At 32.7% G+C, this 24,348-nt stretch overlaps 3 protein-coding genes across 5 annotated transcripts; all 3 read right to left on the minus strand.

The window, feature by feature from the left end:
- Positions 1 to 20: 20 nt before the first annotated feature.
- Positions 21 to 1,853, minus strand: LOC140828247 (uncharacterized). The gene is made up of 3 exons (XM_073191233.1): positions 1,053 to 1,853; positions 757 to 942; positions 21 to 442 (listed from the first exon to the last, which is right to left on the minus strand). The coding sequence occupies exons 1-3, from the start codon at positions 1,503 to 1,505 to the stop codon at positions 158 to 160; spliced, it is 924 nt and encodes a 307-aa protein (XP_073047334.1). The 5' UTR covers positions 1,506 to 1,853; the 3' UTR covers positions 21 to 157.
- Positions 1,854 to 3,898: 2,045 nt separating this feature from the next.
- On the minus strand, positions 3,899 to 10,465 carry LOC140826445 (nicotinate phosphoribosyltransferase 1-like). Its single transcript, XM_073188751.1, has 15 exons — positions 10,129 to 10,465; positions 9,700 to 9,847; positions 9,325 to 9,444; positions 9,054 to 9,188; positions 8,908 to 8,969; positions 8,283 to 8,358; positions 7,594 to 7,695; positions 6,951 to 7,067; positions 6,330 to 6,388; positions 5,928 to 6,102; positions 5,723 to 5,857; positions 5,552 to 5,650; positions 5,210 to 5,315; positions 4,335 to 4,450; positions 3,899 to 4,201 (listed from the first exon to the last, which is right to left on the minus strand). The coding sequence occupies exons 1-15, from the start codon at positions 10,293 to 10,295 to the stop codon at positions 4,124 to 4,126; spliced, it is 1,695 nt and encodes a 564-aa protein (XP_073044852.1). The 5' UTR covers positions 10,296 to 10,465; the 3' UTR covers positions 3,899 to 4,123.
- Positions 10,466 to 17,490: 7,025 nt separating this feature from the next.
- On the minus strand, positions 17,491 to 21,132 carry LOC140826446 (floral homeotic protein APETALA 2). Of its 3 annotated transcripts, none has more exons than XM_073188754.1 (10): positions 19,951 to 21,132; positions 19,824 to 19,849; positions 19,661 to 19,691; positions 19,447 to 19,534; positions 18,908 to 19,053; positions 18,763 to 18,807; positions 18,567 to 18,658; positions 18,293 to 18,456; positions 17,937 to 18,065; positions 17,491 to 17,833 (listed from the first exon to the last, which is right to left on the minus strand). In XM_073188754.1, the coding sequence occupies exons 1-10, from the start codon at positions 20,469 to 20,471 to the stop codon at positions 17,618 to 17,620; spliced, it is 1,458 nt and encodes a 485-aa protein (XP_073044855.1). In that variant the 5' UTR covers positions 20,472 to 21,132; the 3' UTR covers positions 17,491 to 17,617. The 3 variants fall into 3 exon arrangements, with proteins under 3 accessions (XP_073044855.1, XP_073044853.1, XP_073044854.1); XM_073188752.1 differs by having other exon boundaries at positions 17,937 to 18,083; XM_073188753.1 differs by having other exon boundaries at positions 17,937 to 18,077; positions 19,951 to 21,130.
- Between the last annotated feature and the right edge of the window lie 3,216 nt (positions 21,133 to 24,348).

Here is a 24,348-nt window from a genome sequence, read left to right on the forward strand (position 1 = left end):
AAAATATAGAAATGCTCATTCACAGACACCGTCACTTTCTCCTAAACTTTTCCGTTATTCCGCCAAACTCAACCAGGCCATTTCCAACGGCCCAATATGCTCTGATATTTCCTCCAGCCCATGCCCGAATATAAATAAATACAAACATAATTTGGGCTTAATCGAACGTACATGAGTTCTTCAAAGGAATGGCCACATTCATTTTATTTTGGTCTAAAACTACGGAACAATGGACTATTTTGTGGAACTTGGGCTTAACCAGTCGGCCCAATACATAAGCCCTTGCCCGTACCGTGAAATTCAGTGCTAGTGTAACTGGTGCCGCCGGTCTGCCTTCTTTACTACTCAAATTAGAACCTCCGCCGTACAAGGGAATGTGATTCCCCATTAAAATCACCGCTATTGTTCTTTGGCTCTTCCTTGATTGATAAAATCCATTAATCTGCAATAATAATGTAATGCCCACCAATATCAAATCGATGCCTACACATACATTGTTAACATATAATTGAATTTGTGCTAAGGGGCTATGATCTATATGATCGAGCGAAATCTGAAAATAAATTATTCTCGATATACTTGTGAGGTCCACGTGATCAAACGACTCTACATCGTTGCATCTCTAAACAGTAAACATAATGGTTACTGATGGATCACGTTATCTAAATTCTTGAGCTCTTCTATAAAGAAATTGCGCAACGTTGTCACAAAATATAGAAAAGAAGTTACAAGAAATTCGCTGAACCTGAATCTTACCGCCCCACTCGCCAGCGAGAGTTCGGAAAAGAAAAGATCCAATGGCGTGGGTGACACATGAACGCCGAAGAATGTACCAGTGTTTCGAAATATCAACTTTAACGTAGAATTCATGGTCACCATTTCAGTTCCGACGACGGCGGAATCCGAGCCGGCATGGATCATGAAGTCATCAAAAAGTATGCTCTGCACCAAATGTAAAACAAATACAAGATCATTCACATTTATAATAAACTGACTTTCAATTATTATTTTATTATATTTATGTGTCTTAAATTTTTGTTACGCTTGCTTACCTTCATAGTAACGACAGGTTTCTGATTCCTGCTGGCACCCCACAAGATCAAAGCAAAGAAAGAAAACAGCACAAAAAACCCGACAACGAATGCCACCATATAGCACCGTCGTGACACTCCTCCTCTACGGCCGCCTTCCTCATCCAGCAAACCCTCCTCTTCGATCGCGTCAAAATCCCTCTCCGGCTTGCGGCGGTGGTTCCATCGTGATCCGTTACTAGATTTCTGTGAGCCTGGTTTAAGCGAACCAGAGTACCGAGTCGACGACGAGTCCCGGGAGTGGCGACCCGGAGATCCCATCGGGCTGAGGATCGGCGTTGAGTGGAATGAGTTGGTCGTCTTCTCTCCATCGTGGGAGTCCCTCGATGGGCTCTGCACGTAGTACACAGCCAGATTCGGCGAGGATGCGGCGAGGCTGGTTACCTCGGAATCAGTTTTCCCATGCATTGACATTGATTTTTCTGGACTGTGATTTTTGGTGGAGGAGGAAACAGGAAGCCGAAATGGGAATCTGATGATCAATGGTTGGATTCGATTGAGGTTCGTGTTTCTGAATCTTAATTTCTTGGCGGAGTGTATAAAGTCCAACCTGCACGTTGTGTGTGTGCGTTTAATGTTATATGTTTCCACTCGATCGTACTCATGCGGTGACAAATGAGCAACCGGATTTAGGGTTGGACTTGGCACAGGTCGAGTTATTCGGGTTGGAGTTTTTAGTTGTATTTTTATATCCGAACCTAACCCGAAATAATGGTTCAGGTATTACCAGATTTTTATAATTTTTATTAAATTACATTTATAGTTTTTAGTTAATTAAATTATTCTTAAAATAAAAAAAATTACAGAAATATCATGGTATTGTTTCATCAACTAAAATAACAATTTTTTCAATTAAGTTTATAATATTATCTATAAATTAAGATTTTAAAAATAATCGGATACCGAATTTTCTAATTGGGTATAAATTCATTACTCGATGATCAAACATGGTATTTTTGGTTTTTTTTTTTTTTTTAAAAAAGCAACTTGTGTTTGTATGCATTATAAGAAATTTGGGTATTTTTAACGAAGTTATCAGACTTGATTTGACTGAACGAGGATATGGAAGTTCAAAAAATTTATTCGATTTGGATTGAATGGAGCTCAATTTGTATTAATAAAGTTCTAATTCTCGAACAAAAAAAAATTCTCTATTTACATTTTGATACCTTTCAAAGATAAAAATAATAATTAATTTCACTCATTCAACATTTGCAATATCTCTAATGAAAGTTAACATCATTTTAGTACTCATCTCATTCAATTTCTTATTTCCATATTATACGTTTATACCATTAATTAAGCGAGAGACCCTAATCGAACCGTGGTGTTTGAGCTGTTGTGCGATTTAAAAGATTTGAATTGCACCATTATCACTAGCTATAGCTTTTGGTAAAGCGACAAACACTCGGTCCTACACTTATATTTTATTTATTAAATTATTATTTATTTTGTAGACCAAACGCTTCTCGCATTACTAAAAATTATAGTTTGTTATAATTATGCAACTCAAATCATTTTATTCATACAACAATCCAAAATTCACGTTTCGATTGATCTACTCAGCATGGACAATTATAGCACCAACAATTTCCTTCCCAATATCGTACTTTTTGCAATTAATGAGAATCGAACATGTTACATTGGCACTACGATATCAATTATAAAACCGAACGTTTATCGTTTTACAAAAAATTATAGCTGATGACAATGGTGCAACAAATATTTAAAACTGTACAACAACTTAAGCTTCACGTTTCGATTGTTTTACCCAACAAAAATAATTATCGCGCCCAATATGTTTATTTTTTATTTAAAATTATAAAGTATTGTTAAATATTTTATTTCATAATTATAGAAAATTAATCTTCTAAAATATCATGTCATATTTAATTATATAAATATCATAATTAAATTTGAGAAACAACATACATGCAACATATTATATTTAAAATATGATCAACACATGATATTTATGTGTTATAATATACACAGAAGATGGAGCTAGCTAACAGTATCGCCCAACTCACCATGCGATTAGCATGCTCAACAATCCATCGAGAAATTCTACACGTAAAATAAGCCGTGGGAACGTTGGGGAGTAGAGTATTCGAGGATATATAATACACAGAGCGAGCAAGAAACCAAACCCTCTTCATCTTTGGAATCAAATTATACAAATGGATTCGAGAATAGTAGGGTATCCCATTTCACTGACAGTGAGATTTTGCCAGAAGTTGTGGACGATTATGCAGTTAATGATCCTAAAATGGGAGCTTCAAGGGATTGATCTTCAGTATGTTTCTCTGTTCTCACAGTGACTTTAATTTGTTGTTTCTGAGTTCAATTAACAAACTAAATATATATTTATAAAACAAATTAAATTAAATGAATCTTCCTTTCATATTCTGTATTATACATGCATTGAAGTATATATAATTTGTGGTGTATATATATATATATTTGCCAATTTAACGTTCCAGCTTTTGAACATGAAATATTTAGCAAAAACTCAAAACTGGTATCCACTGATCGATTAACGTAGCTGCTGCTTGGAGAAGTTCTTGCATGGTATGTACAAACAGACTCATCCCAGGCAAGGCAACGACATTTCTATTAATTAGCTACAACTAATGTTATTAGCTAAATTTCTAGGTTCAGTATTACCCAAATGGATAAGCAATTTCATTACAGACAATGCTTCCATGTCTGTGTCTTGGTTAATTTCAAATATATCAATCCAAACATAATCGTCGATTTTAAAATTTTATATATTGATTATATAATTCATGATGTTTATGTTCTGGTTAAAACACAATTTAGAGTTTTCTATAACCAGGGATTGCATGTGACATCTGCTAGTAATAACAATCTGAAAGTTTGGTATCAAGGGAAAGAAAAAGAACCCTTACATTAATTTAACAAGAATATAAATCCAAGTGATCAGGATTTTCTGTCTTGTTCACGTAGTCGCGAACTGGTGTATTTCGGTTTGACATGCAATTAACCGTCGACGACAAATCCTTCCCCATTTACTGCAACTCTCCAACTGGTGCTTCATTGAGCCACAAGGAATGAATGTAGTCATATAACTTTGCACTTACACTAACCTGCTCACCACAAAATGCTATAAACCAGTGAGAAGCCCGAAAAATCATGAAAGAGAAGCTCGGAAATCATGAAACAGAAACGATGAAATGTAATTTTCCAAGGAAAGCAATATATGTCATTCAAGGTTGTTGCCTTGTAAGGTGTCGGATTCAATCTTCGCATGTGGTCTGGTCGCATCTGTTCCAGTTGTTTCATACACTGTTCTCTAATCTGTTTAAGTGGCAGCAACTCTTCTCTATCTTTTCCTGCATATTTGTTTTCACACAGAAACTGAACATATAATATATATCATGAAAAATGAACAAATGAGTAAGCGATCCCAAACACCATGGCAAAGAAGGACTGAGAAGAGACACACTGTAAGGCATCGATTTTCTGGTGTCCTGTTTTCCGGCCAATACTCTTATCTATACATTATGTCTCCTTTATAGTGGGCGGCACTATGAATTGAAAAGCAGATATAAAATTATGAAGGGATCTCTATTTCTAGTCAATCTTGTGCCTAGGCCCGTAAATAAATGCAACTTCAAAAAGGCCATGAATGATTCGCGACTAGGGCCATATCGGGTCTAGTATTAGCGTCAACGAGAGAAGCATGCCAAAAATATCTCTCCAAGTCTCTGTTCCCCTTCCCCTGTCATTCTTTTTTTCCTGGAGCTCACCCAAGCTCGAATTTGGAAAATTATGTGATACAACTTAGCGGAAAATATCACCCAACGAAAGCAAAGAATTTTCAACTTCACCAATGGTTAATTCCCTTGGAATTGGTTTTTTTGATAGGTTCTTGGGCAACATAAATTAGAATTATCGATGTTCATGAATTTATTACTCAAATATCACTAGGCCATCTGGTGTTAACACATGCATCCAGGAATACTTCTTGAACTATGAAAAGAAAGTGTCGATGCTGGCACGAAATTCCAAGCACATGCAAAAGCAGAGGCAACTCCATTGAGATGTTAGTGTTGTAGCAGATGTAACACAAGAAACTAGAAAATCTTACCTGAATCTGCCCGGCCAAAAGCACTTCATTAGCTCCTCTACGCGCTGTGGAACAACATATGCTCTCTTGGATTCACTAAATGGATGGCGACATAAAATTTGTTCACCCAGCTGCATATTGAAAAGAATAAATCCATAGATTAGAGTAGATAAGCGACATTGGTGCTATCTAAAATCCAACTCCTTTCTGGCAAACTGACACGACTCTTAACAGATTTTTCTATTCTATTAATCAAACTGCTTTTTACAACAACAGTAAGCAGCACGAATGTTACTAATATTGACAAGAAATATATTGAGTAACCGTAATTTTTTAAAAGAAAAGATGGAAATTTTGAAGAACACACCTTTGGAGGTGGTTCGTTTTCCCTCGTCATAATGTCAACAAGAGGGTAACCTTCTTTCCCATACAATCTGTAGATTTGTTTTTTGCATGGGATGGAGACCTGAAACCAAAGGATATATGAAAAATTGTCCACGATAAAACAATCACAAATTATCAGACGAACCAATCAAACCTTTGAAATGTCTTCCGAAAGTTTGATGCGAGGCTGGTTGTTTATTTCAACCATCTTGAAAACAACACCAAGAGCAGGTTGAGCAATGCAAGTAACCAAATGAGTGCCAATTCCAAATAAATCTACTTCGTGACCCTGGGGAAAAAAGAAATATTGGAAAGCAATATATATAAAATCTATGAAATTTATTGTCGGTAGTCTTCACCTGTTTGTTTAAAGCATCTATAGTTTCTTCATTAAGATCATTACTGGCTGTGATGGCAATTTTTCCAAAATTTGGCACGTTGAATTCCTTCTCGATGGCCTGAAAGATCTTTCGAGATTCACAAGAAAGGTAGGCAAGATCACCAGAATCCAATCGGATACCTAGTGCCTTGTATCTAAAAAATACATTGAAAAATGAAGGTGTTAAAATGAAAACAAATCCATGACCCGATAAGCCTGGTAATATTAACTTGCATGATAACAAAATATTATCATTTAGACGTCCTTAACGGTCTGTCATCAAGGTGCACCCAAATGGAGACACTAAATCCTAGTTCATCATACATGACTGTTGTCACAGAGATAAAGTACAGGAAAAAAAGGATAAGACTTTTGGACGTACCCCAAATCATTTAGAGCTAGAGCAACTGCACAAAAATTAGGAATACCACTTTTCATTACCTGTTCAAAACATCGAATTGCTCAAAGAAAACCTCAATATATTTGCAACGCAGAGAGAAACAAGTGACCAAATGGAAATGGAAATTGTGTGTTCCAACTTCCAATAATGAGATCCAAACTTTACATGATAAGATAAAAACCTCCACGAGAAAATACTAAAATAAGGCGGATATCAGAGGAATTCCAAGAAAAACTGATTTGAAAATTTGAATTCTCAAGTCTCTTTTATCTCATGATGTTCAATTTGGATAAAAAAAGTTAACCACTAAATATACAGCAGAGGCCACAGGATGAAATCATTGGGTTGCCTTGAGTTAATGTCAAGTCACATACAGCAGAGTGACCATCTTATGAACTTCTGTAAAAGTTGTATAATAGTTTCAATTCTTGCAACTTATTCATACGATATAATTATAATTTTTATGAAATTAATACATAAAACAAACATTCAACGAGAATTGAGTGGTTCTGGCAAAAGCCGCAAAACGCAGTCTCCTAAAACAAAAATTAGTTTAACAGGTTTTGTTGGGTAAATAGCCTGAATGGTTGTGGAGATACTTACATCATATGTGTCAACAAGGGCCTGAAAGTTTTTGGGGAAGGCAAGCGCATATGTGGTGAAAGCAGCAACCTCGCTTTGATTTGTTTTGAAAGAATTTCCACCTAATATATGTGACCGCTGTACAAAGCAAACATCAAATCAGCCAACATAATAACTCAGCCTATAATGGATCTTCCACAGCTTGAGTAGCTACTAAATTGATTGAATTGAGTAACGACAGAGTGTAATGGCCCCTGTGATACATTAAAGCGTGATGGATTTAACAGTAAAAGCTTGGAGGATGCCTAAATCAAAATCCTGATTTCATCCCCAAGTTTATGATTCCATCCCATCTAACCGCTCAATTCTCGCGTGTCAAAACTCGTAGATCCACTGACCTTGTAACAACATTTCGAGACCAATTCTTCAGGATGTTATATTAAGAGTCAAAGAGTCATTTTCGGCACGTTCTTTATGAGCTTATTTGCACAGAGGATATAATGATGTAAAAAAAATCTTGGTGAAAAATGGAACAAGGTCGGTGGATCTACGAGTTTTTTGCATATTATAAACATGCAGAGAGGCAAAAACATTGATATGGATGCAGATTTTATATTGAGTATATAAAATATATTGCAAAGAAGTAATGAGAAATCCAGTGCACCTTTAGTTTACTTAGCCACGCTTGCACTAAACTAACGAAATCCTGACATATATTTGAGCCATCATAGCTATGGAGTGATTTCTCCGAGATCTGATCAAGACTCTGCAAATTACTTGATTCAGTTAGATGATAGATGAAATTGTGCTAGGAGCATATTGACACATAAGGAGGAGTTTGAACTAAGATTTACACCACCAGTGGATCATGTATGTAGAACAGGAGTGAATACAGAGCCAAAGCCAGTTTTTATTGCCATAACAGATTTGCTACCAATCTTTGAGGTGTAGATTAGAGTTCACAAAAAATGCATTTACATGACAAGGTCTTTTTAAAAAATGGTTTAAAAAGCATTTTTTTTTTCAAGTCAAAAAATGTAAGTAACGGGCTCCCAGTTTGAAGTTTGAACCTTCTATCAAAAAAAAAGGAAAAAATATTCTCTATTATATTCAAATATCAAAACAGTTTCTATTTTTATCATAAAAGAAATTAAGGAATGGTTTCTTTATCGAAACTGATTCTAAATGCAAATGGCTCAGAGAAGAGTGAGCCTGCTCTGCCAAATAATGATTATGATGCTTAATATATTGCACAACCAAAGGAAAATTTTTTCCCCGTATGATAATTAATCTGGAGTTAACTGTTTCCAACCAAAACATGATTATATAAGATGCGTATTTATGCAGGATTACCAAAAAGGAGCTGACGAAGGCATGGGAAAGTGTTCCTCTGAGTGGGATTCCATATAATTTTCCAGCAGTAACGTTGCTGTTAGAATGCAACAGCAAAAGAAGATTAGCATGAATAATGAGTTCCAAACTTTTTTTAAAGGCTAAAAGGAGATGTGTCATAACTACTGCGTTTCTGTCTTAGGTTGACTATAAGGGATACTTACATACTCAACATTTACACACTGAGTTTTGAATAGTTGGCCATTGTAGCCTATTGAGTAGTAAATGATTCAAACTCAATCGTTATGATTATGTGGTGCGTTATTATTTGACATATTCACTAGTTTTATCTCGAGTCGAAGATCAAGATGAAAACTTTTTCCATAGCGTGAACGACGGATTTAACCAAATATTTTTGACAAAAAAAAATAATAAACAAGAACAAATCACTAGATACCTACAGATGTTCTGGTTGATTTAGTTTGAGCCAAAGACAGCAAGTAAAACTCAGTGCCTCTGTGCAAGTTTCATCATTAGGTATAGAACGGCACCACTAGATGCAATGGATAACCTTGACAACATGATCAATTGACACGTATGAATGTCAATAACGGAAATATGAATTCGAAATTTTCGTAAAAATCACCTTGTGGCATCAAATCCGCCCATGTAGCAATATTTTGATGCTCCTACACCACCATCAGGGCCCTGCATGAATGTGAGAACCACTAGCATTCCACACTATGAAAAATGCGCACTCTGAAATGAAACAATTTCGAGAATTTATGAAACCTGTGCCCGTCGCAGCCCGTATTCAATGAGAAGTTTGGATTTCCCGACAACAAAACGATGCCTTGCAGCATTTGTAGCAACTAGAGATGCATAGTTTATAAGATTTACAAGCGGGGTTTCGAGTAGTTGAACCACCTAAAAAGGTGAAGATAATTCGATTGGTCAGAAAAATCTCATCTTGACAAAAGATGCTGATTAAAGTGGTACTAGGAACAAATCACGATGTAAATAGATTTTCGCTAAATTGCAAAAATAATTGCCTAAAACTTACAGCAACGGGCCCTTCAATCCTCACCAATGGTATTTTCGGAAATACAACGAATCCTTCAGTGATAGCGTATATTTCCACGTCGGAACAATCTGTGTGTCGAAGGTAGTCAAAGAAGCCAACCTAAAGCAAAACAATTAATGTCCAACACATATAAACGTCACAGATCATCAAGAAACGTGAGCTTGAATGATAAAACATTATTTCCTAACTAAAGGTCAGAGTTTTAAAGAAAATAAACAGTGATGGAACAGAAGATTTGTTTCAATTAAAATTATATGATGCTATGGAAAAAGAAACTTTATGCTATATAATCAAATATAACATCAATGTTACCAAATGGTTAAATTCCGAGATAAACTCAAGAAAATCGTATACCTCACACGATGGAGGCAAGGATGATCGGATAAAAGAAATGTCATCCTCTGTAAATCTAAAGTTAGCAATTAACTTTATGCACTCTTCAAGGCCAGCAAAGACTGTATATTCACCGCCGAAAGGGTTTCTTCGGAAATACAGGTCAAACCTGAAGATTAAGCATAGATACGAATCATAACTATTTTGAACACAGGACAGAGCTAAATTTGGAATTTTTCTCTCTCGTTGATCTTGCAAACTCTTCCTCAAGAGGTGTTCTCGTGACAAAATTACGAGATTCTAAATTCAAGATGACAAAAACGTATCTACGATCAACCATCACCTTTGCATTAACTAAAAATAACTCAAATCTACTGATTCTTGCCAGTCAAATTTCGTACTAAGTTCTTAGAAGAAATTGTTTGGTCAAAAGAAGGAGAAGAGTATTACACAGCACGTTCCTGGTGCTTGCCGGCTTTCCAGTAAGCGTAGGCCATGGTGAACTGATAGAGATCCGTCAACAGAGGCGTCACCATTGGATTGGACGGCCGGTCCACCGCGCCTGCGAGCTTGTTTTCCTTCTTCGGCCCATTCGCCACAGGCACAGCCGCCGCCATTTGTTGTTACTATTAAAGAAAATCCAATGCAATTCAGTATATATGCTTTAGATCGTTAAAATTAAGGGTTGCTGAATAACTGAATGAAAATACATTCAGAACATATTTATATATAGATTATAGATAGATAGTTAGAGATACGAGGAACGAGGCTGTCCATGATGAACACCAACCGTGCACGTAATACGTATATATACAATTGTTTATAAACAAGTAATGTGACACGGTCCAAGTGTAACCCACCTGGACAATCCATTCTCCATTTTATAAAAATCTTTTCAATTTTATATACATCTATAATATATGTGTGAATCTCGGGAACATATAAATCCTTTTAATAACCAATTAGGTCTTCCCACCACCATTCTTCCTCCTTTAGCCCTTGTAATTATTTATATCAAGATGGTTCAGATGAACGCTGGCGGAACATACGTAAGTTGGATGGAAAATGATTATGAAATATATATATACGAATCGTTTCTGAATTATAACTAGAAGACCCTCCTCTTTTCTGGATGAGCTTCACGTACTCAACTTTTTTATGTAAAAGGATAGACTTACCTCATTTTGACTTCTATAATCATTTAGTAGCTAAATGTAAATATTCATTTTAATAATATTTTGTTTTATTGATTATAAATTATCAATCTAATAAACAAGAATCATAAAGTTTATTTTAAAAAACTTTGTCTACAACACCTTGAATGTGTAGAAATGTCACTCTCGGTGTATTTTATACAAGATGTTTGGATAAACATCAGAATTCATAACAAAAAATTATTTATAGATCACGCGTATTTCGTTTGAATTCATATATTCGAACGAACATATTTATAACAATGTAAAGGGGGTATTACTTTTAGCATAATTTGGTACGTGGGATAAGGGAAGAGTTCCTTAACCCATGTTTGATACCTTTTTAAAAAGCTCATGATAATATCATGAGCCATTGATAACTAATTTTTTAGAAGGATAAAATGTTCCTTCTATTAAGTATGATAATTTTAATTTAATGATAAAATACATTACAAATGACTTAATTACTCTCAATTTATAAATGTATTTTATAAATCTATGCTAGTAAGTAGAAATTAAAATCAAATAAATATTTTTATTTATTTTTATATATTATATAATATGATAATTATATAAATAAATTCGATATAATTATATAAATAATTTTTATAAATCTCTATAAATTTATTAGTATCACTCGATTAACCTTAAAAATTGATATTTGACTTGACTCACAAAATCAAGTGCTCAATTATCATATTATATAATACATAAATTTAAGTAAAAATAAATAAATCATGCAAGCACTATCGGTGCATGAATAGATAAAAAATATGAACTGAAATTATAAAATTTATTATGATAAGGTTAATTTTGTCATTACAATCTAATATATAAATTCAATCACTCTTATTAAAATCATACCATACATTAAATATAATATCCTACATCTTATTTATCCTTAACTTATACTTATATTATATATCACATGTTTATCCTATCATGTACACCAAACTATGTCTTAGTGTAGCCTAGAAAAAGCCATTTCAAGGATGGGCAAAAACTTGTGTGAGACGGTCTCACGGGTCGAATTTGTGAAACGAATCTCTTATTTGAGTCATTCACGAAAAAATATAATTTTTTATGCTAAGAGTATTACTTTTTATTGTGAATATGGGTAGGATTGACCCGTCTCACATATTAATATTCGTGAGACGGTCTCACATGAGACGCACTCTCAATATACTAAGGCATAGTTTGGTACACATGATAGGATAAACATGTGATATATAATATAATGATAAGTTAAGGATAAATAAGATGTAGGATATTATATTTAATGTTTGGTATGATTTTAATAAGAGTGATTAAATTTATATATTAGATTGTAATGACAAAATTAACCTTATCATAATAAATTTTATAATTTCAAAGTTGTTGCTTGAGTTCATATTTTTTATCTGTACATGTGCCGATAGTACTTGCATGATTTATTTATTTTTACCTAATTTTATATATTATATAATATGATAATTGAGCCCTTGATTTTTTGAATCAAGTCAAATATCAAATTTTAAAGTTAATCGAGTGATAATAATTTTATTGAGATTTATAAAAATTATTTATATAATTATCTCGAAATCATTTATATAATTATCATATTATATGCAAACCAACATCGGTGATTTCGAAACGACTTTGATCTGTTTAATATCGTCATTAATAGAATAATAAGGATGAGATGAATAATAATAATTATTACTAAACATTTGATTGGATAAGATGAAAAGTTGATGAGATGCTAATAATAAGCATGTATTCAAACGTCTATATCTCAACATTTAGATAATATTAATGTTAACAGTGCAAATGTCCCAAAAAATTTGTCGTGAGATCTACTATTTTTTAATTTGGTTATAATATTATCATAAAAACAATGAGTACACCTTAAAAGAAAAAAAAAAATCATACTCTAGGATCATTTTTTAATTCATGTTTTTACAATTTTTAAATGAGCTATATTTTTTCATTTATATAATTTTTAAAATAAAAGTTATTAAAGTAATTTTTGGCTGCTTGAAAATTGAATTAGTTCAAAATGATTATTTATCACGCTTTTCATTTGTAATAGATTATTAAAAATTTAATTTTAAATTAGATAAATATGGAATGAGTTTAGGAGTAATTTAAAAACCAATAAACACATGATGAACATGATTATAAGTATAATCACATTTTTAAATTATTAATCATTTACTTATCTTATCACACGTATCAAACGGAGCCTTAGAAAAGCTTGTCAAAATGAGTTACTCTATCTCATTAAGCGAATATCTAAACAGACCTAAAAAGGGACAAAAATTATTCAATTAAATGAGTACCTAATTCTGGCAAAAAGTATGACTAACTGAATTTGGCTGAGAGTAGGTATCTTGTTAGACGGTTTCACGAATCTTTATCTGTGATACGAGTCAATCATACTGATATTCACAATAAAAGATAATACTTTTCATGGATGACCCAAATAAGAGATCTGTCACACAAAATACGATCTCTGAGAACGTCTCACACAAGTTTTTGACTTTGAGAGTGTATGTTTAAGCCCCAAAAATATATCTTAAAGTCAAATTTTAAAGTAACAAAATTATAAAATATTACGAAAAAAATAAAATAACTGTTACTATAATTCGGAAATTAATGAGGAATGGAAGATTGATTAGAACAAAAACGAATAAAAAAAAAAATTAATCTATTTATATTTTAAATAAATATTCACCAAATAATAGTTGTGTTACCAAGGTGGGTTGGGTTATTAAGAGTTGTGCAGAGTAAATAAATAAAAGTTGGCTGAACTCACGAAGATCATATTTGCAAGATTCCCCATTTGGACTATTCTTTCCTTTCAACTGTCATTTTAGCTGTTGAAAGTCTCCGTCTGATTAATTCCATTTCTTTTATTTATCTAAATCAAGGTATTGGTCGATTTTTATATTAATAAAAGATATATATATATATATATATATATATATATATATATATATATATATATATATATATATATATATATATATATATATATATATATATATAGGGCCGTGCTTATTAAGAGGCAAATGAGTCCAACGACTTAGGCCCATCGCTTTTTTAGGGCCCAAAATTTTTTAAAAAAAATTATTATTTATAATACTAGTTACTAAATAGCTCAAAACCAAGTGGAACTTGCTTAGCCTGTTATCGGTTTATTTCATAATCTTCCCAAATATTCATCTGCAGACAAGTCTTAATCGACTCCAGTCGGTGCATCTTCTCTAGGTTTGATTGAAAGACCCGTGAGGAGCTGTAAGTCTATTTTTTTGTATTTGCTTTGTTCGGACTTCTAATTTTTTATTGTAGTTTTTTATTTTCTTCGGGGTTTTATGTGGTATCTATAATCTATGATTTTTCACCGAAATTTTGGTGGATGTAATGCTTATCCGGCTTTCAAATGCTCATATTGCATATAAAATCTTGTTGACTGTCCCGGGTACAATAGCAAGTGCAGAGCGAAGTTTCTCAAATATAAAGATCATCAAAACTTTTCTCCGATCAATCATGTCACGAGAAAGATTGGTTATGTTATCGATTGAGAAAGAAATTACCGAAACTTGATTAGTATTTTTAGCTCTAAAACTGTTATGCGTGTTGTTTTTTAGTGATCATTTTGGACATATTTGATATTTTTATTCTTTTTGTTTTTTATATTGTCTTTGACGTATTAATTTAATTTGAAAAATTGATATGAAACTAAAAAAAATATGAACACACGTTATGATTCAGAGGCCTCCTTTTAAAAGTTAGACTCAGGCCCAAATATGCAACTCATTCACGTACTTGAAAGTTGCAATGAGATTCAGTTTCACGTATTTCCAAACATGGAAAGTCTTGGAAACATACGTATGGTGGAGGAAATAATATCATGTACGTAAATGGAAAATATTTTGACCCACCCACTACTCTGTCCACTCCATTTTCACGAAACTGAGTTTATGCAATTTCACTCTCAATAATCTAGGACCATTCCAAAATATTGAATCCTTAACTACTTTGTTTCGGTTTAAAGATGCGTGGGTAAATTCGATTTTTAATGCCATGCAATGTCGGAAAGTGGTAAAAAAATCAACGGAGACAAAAATATACACACAAATTAAATAGTATGTGTAAATCTCAAGCAATATGTATATAATCAAGTTGTTAAGCGATCCGTGAATCGAATAACTCGTCTCATAGCTAAAATATTATTTAATTTTTATCAAACTTTTGAATTTTTAAATGATAATATCATTCTTAATATAAAATATTATTATTAAAAAATTAAATTAAAAATACAAAAATATCACATATATTTGATGTGTGCAAAGGGTCGTAGTACTATGTAAAATAATGCAGCTGTAACTGTGAATAAATAATAATGACCCAATGGAAATAATGCAAATGCAATTGTTAGATTTTGGTCAATAAGTTACTGCAGCCTTTCATTTCTGCAATATAAATGTTTGGAATCAATGAATTATTGTCCTTTTCCTCTCGCTTCTTTTAAGACAATTTTTTTATATAAAAAATATTATTTGATAAGATCGCTCACGCTTTCCTTTTAAAATTTTATGTTATATATATATATATATATATATATATATATATATATATATATATATATATATATATATATATATATATATATATATATATATATATATATATATATAAGAGTAGGTCTCTTAACAGACGATCTCACGAATATTTATCTGTTGTTAGACGAGTCAACTCTATCGATATTCACAATAAAAGTAATAATACTCTTAGCATAAAAAGTAATACTTTTTCATGGATAACCGAAATAAGAGATTCGTCTCACAATACGACACGTTAGACCATCTCACACAAGTTTTTGTTTATTTTAAAAAAAATATAAAAATCTCACCAAGCAAGCAAATCGAATTTTTAATTAGGAATTGATCTCGTTTTAGTAAAAAATCAATTAATTTCTAAATAAATTTAAATCTCAAGAACCCGAGATTAAATTAAACAATCAAAATTATTCGATAGGATGCCCACACAACAAATGAAAAAAGTGCTCTAAATTTTTTATTTGTATAATGTATATCGTGGTCGGGAAAAGATGAACTATTAGAAAAAGTTAAATTCATTTATAATCTCTTGTTATAAAACGTGGCTGAATAATGTATGAAAGTGATGTATTTCTAACAGTGCCAACCACCACACAAAAATTCAAAACCCCAGCTCAGTTCAATCCCAATCTGACTTTAAAATATCGTCGATTAATGTGATTAATACAAATATATAAAAATAATAATGAAAGTCAATCAAACTGAACAAACAAAAGAATTATTAAAAAATTCGAATTACTTAATAGATTCAATAAAATTTTTTAAAAAAAATAAAACTAGAGAATCCATAGATTGACGATTGTCGATGTTCACGTGCAATTTCTTTTCTCCGCCACATATTTTTCATTCAAAATACTTGAAAAAAAATATTAATTTTTTTGTGTATAAATTTGGGGGGAGAGGCATTCCTCGTGAATGTGGAGTTGCGTGTCCTAAAAAAACCAGAGACGAAAAAGGAAAAAAAAAATAAAGAAAAAGGGGCTGGTCCGAACTCCGAACCAAATATTGTCACCACAAGAAAAAACCTCCATTTTGGCTTATATTTAATTTTCTTTTTGAACCCACCGTACGTACAAACATGATTACATGATAATTTATTACATTAATAATTCGTAATATATATTATAATCCTCACTACGTACGAAATATCGAAGGCATGCAGCATGCTAATTGCTAGCTTGAATAATGTAAGAATAATTTATGTTGACGTCACAGATGATGTGCGCTATGGCTAGTATTTTAATTAATAACATTGGTCCCAACATAAATAATTTGAAAATAGGTTCAAAGATTCACTATTTAATTAGGAGATTTAGATTTTTTTTTTCAAAAAAATAATATATAATAGTACTCACAATTAAAAAATCTCAAATTTCCCAAGTTTTAATCTATTACATAACTATTAAACTTAAATAATTTAATATAGGAAATAGTTTTTAGAGATAGAAATATTCAGTCTCACACTTTATGATTTTATTTTTTTATTTATTAATAGTTTTTTTGAAGCAAACTATAATGAATTTATCCCTTGAAACTTTAGTAGGTCAATTCTCTTATATAATAACAGCCGTCTGTGTCTCTTTACTTTTCCTGCTCGCCGAAAAACTGTTGCACAGGACGATCAAGACGGTGACAATTCAAGCACCATTTATTCATATTTCATAATGAATATGCAGATTTTATTTTAATTTTAATTTTGTTAGTTTACTTGTTTTAATAATAAGTTACATAGTTACTCTTTATTTTTGCACGTCTTACCCTCTTTAATTAATTTATAGAACATGCAAAATTAACCACAGCACAATAAATAAAAATTTTAAAAAATTGAAGTATCAACTATTTTGTTAAATTAACATAAATCTCTGAGTCTTTTTAAATGATGCAAAAAGGCGATTACTTTTCTGATTTTCACCACTACTTTGAACTCAAACTTTTTTATATATTTATTTTTTAAAAAGAAAAACTATTATTTTTTTGTTTTTCTTCTTATATATATAATCATAAGAAAGAAGCAGTTGAAATCATGAATCCAACCTTCCCACTTAAAGGAAAAATACAGATTGATTTTCCTTCTTGCATTCAGCATATATCGAAGCAAAAATGGCACATAAAGGAACGGTACTGAATATTGAAAACTTTTAGTCAATTGGGTCTCATGAAAGGATGGATTCCGTTAATCTGAAGCCAGTTTTGAGGTCTAATTTGTACCATATTCTGCGACTGTGGGAATCCTGATGATGCTGCAGCACCAGCAAATAAATTATTATTCATTTGCCATTGCTGATCATTTCTTGAAGCCGCAAATTCTCCTCCTGTTCTTCCGCCATGGATGCTGATTCCCGAAGGGAACTGATTAATCTGTTAAATGTGTTTCTTTTAGAAAAAGATATGGGAACCTAGAGGCTAGAAATAATCTAAAATTTCCTTTCTTTCACGAGAGGATTGGAGTTGGAAAACTTACGAGATTCTGAGACATGTATGGAGTAGAAAACGTTTCGAATTGTTGCCCGAATTTATTGTCTTGCATGGTTTGCGCCACCAAGTAGTATCCATTTCTTCTTCCAGGATCGTTTGGATTTGTCATATGGGGCTGAAAATGAAGCTGTTGCTTCGCCATGAAAATGATACCACGGTGAATGCGGGATTAAAATATGTAGTTGCTTTAAAAAGTTCGAGAAAAATCAACTCTCCGCCCCTTTTGAGCTTAGGTAAGTTAGACTAAACCTCGCTTCAGTTCGCTCATATGATCAAGAACGGATCCAAGGATTTCACGGAGATGGATCGATGACGAATTCTTGGTAAAAGTATAACATATACCTCAGGATTTGATACGTGGCGTCTCCGAGCAAAATCAAATTGCAAGGAAGGGGGAAGCTGATGATCTCTGGCCCTACATGGTTCCCGATTGCTTGGCTTTAAAGCTGATGAATTTCCTAAGCTCAGGTCAAGATTATGGTCTGCTGTGTTAATGCTTGAAGACTCTGATTAATACACGCATGCAACGTAACTTTCATCAGATTTTAAACTTTATTGAAATATATACTTTTCAATCATATAATAAAATTCGATCCGTTTATTATTTACTTCGTACCTGCTGCTTTAAGTTCATTATCATAAATGCTGGGATCAAAGTTGGTAACAGCTTCCTTTCCATTGCACTTGATGGCAGCTTTATCATATGCCCTACAATAAGTCGCAACAAATTAATTAATATTAATACAATGTTATTGACATAATTATAAGATAATTTAGTGTGTGTGTGTGTGTATAATACAAATTAAACCAACCTGGCTGCTTCAATTTCTGTGTCAAAAAGACCCAAATAAACATACCTGTATACTTGCATTAAAATTAAATTTAATTGAGATTGTTTTAATGATGCATACAAATGAATAATTAATTAAGGTTATATAAATTACGTAGAGTGGTTACTTTTTGCCTAAAAATTGGCCCATTCTGGCTTCCCATCGTCCACATTTGTGCAAAGTAACACCTCTATACTTGGAACTTCCTCTTGGGAAACCAGTGCTTTGTCTTCTCAACACATGCACAAATTCCTCCTTTGTTAGGTTGCTCATCTGAAATATGTAACATGGAATATAATATAATTTTCCATTTCATTCAACAAATAATAAATCGTCACCTTTAGCGATGCCCCATGATATATCTCTCTCTGTGTGTGTGTGTGTATTACGTAAATTCATATATATTCTTGATAACAAAATCACGAAGATACAGATATATATATGTTTCAAATCTTTCATTTAGTGTTGGATCTTACTGAAAAATTGAATCAAGAATAAAATAAAATTTTAACCCGTTTAAAACATTCTATGTACTTGTATCTGAATTTTGTGGGTCGCCACTTATTAGAACACAACTGTTCGAGATAAGGAAATACACTGTGCGAGATAAGATGAAGATCGAAACACAACAACAAACTCTCTCTGTTTCTCTTACAAATGACTTGCCTGTTTTAAGTCTTCTTCATAATCATCAATACTAAAGTTTATGTCTGCTTCCACTCCCCGGAACTTAATGGCTGCCCTATCATATGCGCTGCAACACAAATTATATTTATTATTTGGATTTGGAATTATATCCATTTCTTGGAAAGGAGAATAATTCGATTTCAAGAATTAGCAACAAATTTATAAAGATTAAAGTTGGATTCTTGGAGCTTACCGGGCTGCAGCATGAGCCGTGTCAAAACCACCTGTTTTAGTGAAATATAAATTAGGTACTCGAATACTTGTGAATCAAGAATCTCATGAGAAACAATCCGAAGTAAATACACATGAAATTGATTTTCGATCATGTGGCAAGTTTAGGAAAGAAAGGAACAGACCTAAATAAACTTGCTTCCCACAGTCCCTGAATTAGACAGACAAGCAGATAAAGAATTATGGATGTGAGTATATATATATATTTAAAAAAATAAAGGGAAAATTAATTTTGATTATTTAATGGATAACCATATATGTGACTCCCAGCGGCCAGTTCTCCGATAAAACGTGACGCCGCGATATTGAGAGCTCCGGGACCTGGGCCCGCGCCGGCTTTTCCTGAGAGGTTGCGCAGCCTCCGCCACCGATTTTCCTGATATAGCTCCACTTCCTCCTCCGCTCTCTCCGCCCTGGGGATCAGAATGGCAGAACTGAACTCCCACCCAATGAGAACTCGGAAATTTTGGAGCTGATACACTCCCCATCTCCGACTCATCCACCGGAAAAAACTGCCGAGTCACGGGAAGTTCACTCTCCGACGAGCACGGCCACGTTTCATCATCCACAAAAAAACCAAATATTTTGCTGCTTTTCTTCCTGATTCCACCTCTTCTTCCTGCAGCTGCTTCTTCTTCCTCTGACCCGTCCTCCATTACCACCGCCGATGAACTTGAATTCGAGGCGGATCCGAGGCGTTTGCCCTTCTCGTCCGAACACTCGTCTAATTCATTATCCCTTCTTTGATCCGGTGAATCGTTGAGATCCCACATTGAAAAAACCTCAAAAACAAAAAATTAGAAGACAACCGGACAAGATTCCAAGCCTCAACTCAATTCCTCACTTCAAGAAACTTTTAAAAAAACAAGCTCTCAAATTAAGAACCAAAATATATTTTTTAAAGAAATCTCGAATCAGCAGAAAACTAAAGATACTGCTCCCCGATCATCCGATCAATTATCCCACATGTATAAATATATATTACAAAACTGCGAGTTTTTATCTCACATGGAAAACCCACGATCATCGTCACAAAAATATGGATGAATAGTAGTTCTACAAGGTAGATCTCCTTCTTCTCCTCTCCATAAATTTACCTATCTAGTTAGCAGCTCCCCTCCCTCGCCTAGCTAGCCAGCCTCTTTATTTAGTTTTCTTGAATGGGATCATATATGTGCAGGCTGTCGTCTCTTTTTTGGGTTCAAAATTAAATGGATCGAATGGCCTAAATATGATACAGAGACTCTAAACCGGTAAAGTCGATCCTGGGTGTGGGGGCAGTGCCCCACACCCAATCAAGGGTCAAGATTCAATCATGGGGGGTGAAATTTTTTTAAAAAAATAAAATAAAATGGGCCAGAAATTTTCTGGCCCTTGGATCTGCCCGTGCAGGCAGTGCCTGCACGGGCAGCATCGAATTTTCCCTCTAAACCTAGTGGGGGAATCCTCTTTTATCATTCAATCAAGTCATAAATACTTGAGGCATTGTTTTCTAAAATCTTTCCATATTTATATATGTCTGCAGCTGTTATTTCATTTAACCATTCTCTTTTTCTCTATGGGTTATTTGCATATAAAGGTGTGCCTGTTTTTTTACTCCCCTTCAAATTTATTTATTACTCGCGTGATAAATTTTAACTATTTAACATAGCTATTGTTTAATTTGAATTATTATTGTAAAAATTGAGTCATGTGATGAAAGAAGAGTAGGTCATTTGTGAGACGGTCCTCACGGATTTTTATTTGTGGACGGATCAATACTACTGATATTTATAATAAAAGTAATAATCTTAACATAAAAAATAATACTTTTTCATGGACACAAATAAGATATATGTCTCACAAATACGACCCGTCTCACACAAGTTTTGTCGATAAAGAATTAGCATATATAATTCTTAAGTATGCTTAAAATCACTATTTTTAATGTATTATAAGAATATATATCCTAATTTAATTTTATTAGTTTGGAATATAAAAAAAAAAAGAGAAAGAAAGAAAGAAAGAAGCATCTTTTTCTCACGCAACTTTCCGACGTTAACCAAATCGAAAAGCCAACCCCCACTTCTCTCTCTTTTCGTCCTACATTAACCAATAATGGAAGTATACATCACCGACACAGGTTTGATAAATTGTTACTCCATTGCCATTTTAGCAACTTTTAATTATCCACACATCCCGTCACCAAATTCCCATTGGCGAATGATCAAATAATCAATAAATCATTATTTCAATAATTAAATATATGTCGATTCTTTTTATGCAGCAGTTGACGCATCCAAAAAAAATTCTGCAATTCCTATGCTCGTACATGTTATTTCGGATGAAATTTAATATAAAATATTGAAAATTTAGACCAAATATGATATATTTGGTAGCTAAATATTTAGATCTAATATTAATGTATGATTTTTTTAGACAGAAATTTATGTGAGACAGTCTCACGGGTCGTATTTGTGAGACAAATATCTTATTTGGGTCATCCATCAAAAAATATTACTTTTTATGCTAAGAGTATTACTTTTTATTGTGAATATGGGTAGGATTGACGGTCTCACAGATTAAAATCTGTAAGACGGTCTCACATGAGACCTACTCTTTTTTTATTATATAAATATATATAAAATATTTGATATTAATAGCACGTCTTTTCGGATTAAAATTCTGTACAAAACCTTGAATATATGTTATTGATATATGTTATTTGAGTACTAAATATTTCAGATTTGGTACTAATATATGATTTTTGAGTATCCAAACATGACTAACAAATTTTGGTATCAACGACACTTGTTTTTTTCTGGATGAAACTTGATACAAAATATTAAATACACGGTACTGATATAAGACATTTCAGTATAGAGTCTTTTAGATCGGATACTGATATATGATATTTGAGTACACAAACAACTACAATAAGTATTGATATTAATATAACTGTTCAAATTTTATACTCAAATTTTTTTTTTTTTAATCAGATATGAAATAATCTGTTTTGCAGATTTTCAAAATTTTGTACAGGATTTTATATGAAAAATAATCACGGGTTGAAGGAGTATAAAAAAAATTTTTTTAATCAAAGATTGGAGAAAAAGTCTCGGTAGGAGAAAAATGAACACACATTACATTTAACAATAATTATTAAAAAAAATATCCCTTATTGAAATTAATCAATTAATTGTTGATTCGTTTTTAGGAAAACCCAACCTCAATCCAAAATGTATAAGAATTGGGTCTAAAATTTCAAATGTTTTTGAACAGGGAAGGGCATTTGTGGAAGAACTGGGGGCGTCAGGTGAAAGGGCTAGGTTTCAGAAATGGAAATGGGAATAATGGGCAAAATTGGAAAAAGATTCCACAAAAGTCCAATCCCACTGTACGGGAAACAGCCCACCCATCTCCCCTTACTGTTCTTATACTGACCCCATGTACCTCGTATTTATCAATCTCATGCTTCCCACACCCGCACCTCTCAGCGCGTGTCAATCACGTGCACTTTTTATGGGAATTATATTTTTTGGAAATTTATTTAATAAGCTATACTAGATTCAGATCACGTGTTTATTATAATTTACTATTTTATATATTTATTTAATTATGTCGATAGGAAATGAATTTCGTTTGGACGATGTGCTAGAAATGAAATATATATATTTTTTGAGTAGATTTTGTGAAACGGTCTCACAAATCATTATCTGTGAGTCGAGTCAATCCTACCAATATTCACAATAAAAAGTAATATTCTTAGCATAAAAGATAATATTTTTCATGGATGATCCAAATAAGATATATGTCTCATAAAATACGACTCATGAGACCGTCTCACATAACTTTTTGTCATATTCTTTATGTTTTTTTGATTGCTTTCATACGATGATCACATATAATATTTAGGTAGTTTGAAAATGATATTTTAAAATAAATATTGTTCGTCATTGAATAAGATCTTGAAAAATTAAACATTGAAGTCTTGCTGTCGGCATGAAATTTAAAAAAGGTACTCTTCAACCAAATACTTTTCATAAACAGTGATACAAGATATTTTTCAAATCAAAGTAATTAAGGCCGAAAATTTGGTAAAAAGGTGATGTTTTTAAGGGGTTGAAGTAACGCAAAATGAAGAAAAAAATTGGAACAGTTTAATGATAATTCATGTTTATGGAAAATTTCGGGTGTATATAAAATTGAAGATGTCTTTCCATAAGCACAAGGCATCGACAATGACAAAATAAAAATTTAAGTGATCGATGGGAGACTATGATTGGAGCATTTCAACAGAGTTTGTACAAAACATTACTTTACCCGAATAATAGGTTTTTCGTTAGATCTCTCACATATCTATATTTATTAAACAAGTTGATTCGACTTATATCTATTATGAAAGATAATATTTTTGACATAAATTTGTATTGTAAAATCGATTTATAAAATGATCTCATGAGAATTTTCGTGTTATCGAAAATGAAATTAAATAATTTAACAACCTTGGTACAAAGTTGCTTCAATGTCTCCTAAATAATTTTTCCATGCTAGCTCGCTCATGTGCCATAGGTGTGCCGCCTCTACAACAGTAATGTAATAGATTAGGAGACATTTATAGTGGCACCACATTCGATGGAGCAAATTCATCTAATCTAATAATTCAAATTT

This window comes from Primulina eburnea, chromosome 3 (assembly GCF_022965805.1).
Source record: "Primulina eburnea isolate SZY01 chromosome 3, ASM2296580v1, whole genome shotgun sequence".
Taxonomy (NCBI): Eukaryota; Viridiplantae; Streptophyta; class Magnoliopsida; order Lamiales; family Gesneriaceae; genus Primulina; species Primulina eburnea.

Coding starts and splice junctions, on each gene's coding strand:
- LOC140828247 (XM_073191233.1), bottom strand. CDS start 1,505: ATGTCAATGCATGGGAAAACTGATTCCGAGGTAACCAGCCTCGCCGCA. Junction 943..1,052: donor AACCTGTCGTTACTATGAAG/GTAAGCAAGCGT, acceptor CATTTGGTGCAG/AGCATACTTTTTGATGACTT. Junction 443..756: donor TCTCGCTGGCGAGTGGGGCG/GTAAGATTCAGG, acceptor TTATTATTGCAG/ATTAATGGATTTTATCAATC.
- LOC140826445 (XM_073188751.1), bottom strand. CDS start 10,295: ATGGCGGCGGCTGTGCCTGTGGCGAATGGGCCGAAGAAGGAAAACAAG. Junction 9,445..9,699: donor CCTTGCCTCCATCGTGTGAG/GTATACGATTTT, acceptor GTTTTGCTTTAG/GTTGGCTTCTTTGACTACCT. Junction 9,189..9,324: donor GGATTGAAGGGCCCGTTGCT/GTAAGTTTTAGG, acceptor TCACCTTTTTAG/GTGGTTCAACTACTCGAAAC.
- LOC140826446 (XM_073188752.1), bottom strand. CDS start 20,471: ATGTGGGATCTCAACGATTCACCGGATCAAAGAAGGGATAATGAATTA. Junction 19,692..19,823: donor TGGGAAGCAAGTTTATTTAG/GTCTGTTCCTTT, acceptor TCACTAAAACAG/GTGGTTTTGACACGGCTCAT. Junction 18,457..18,566: donor TAATGAACTTAAAGCAGCAG/GTACGAAGTAAA, acceptor TGTATTAATCAG/AGTCTTCAAGCATTAACACA.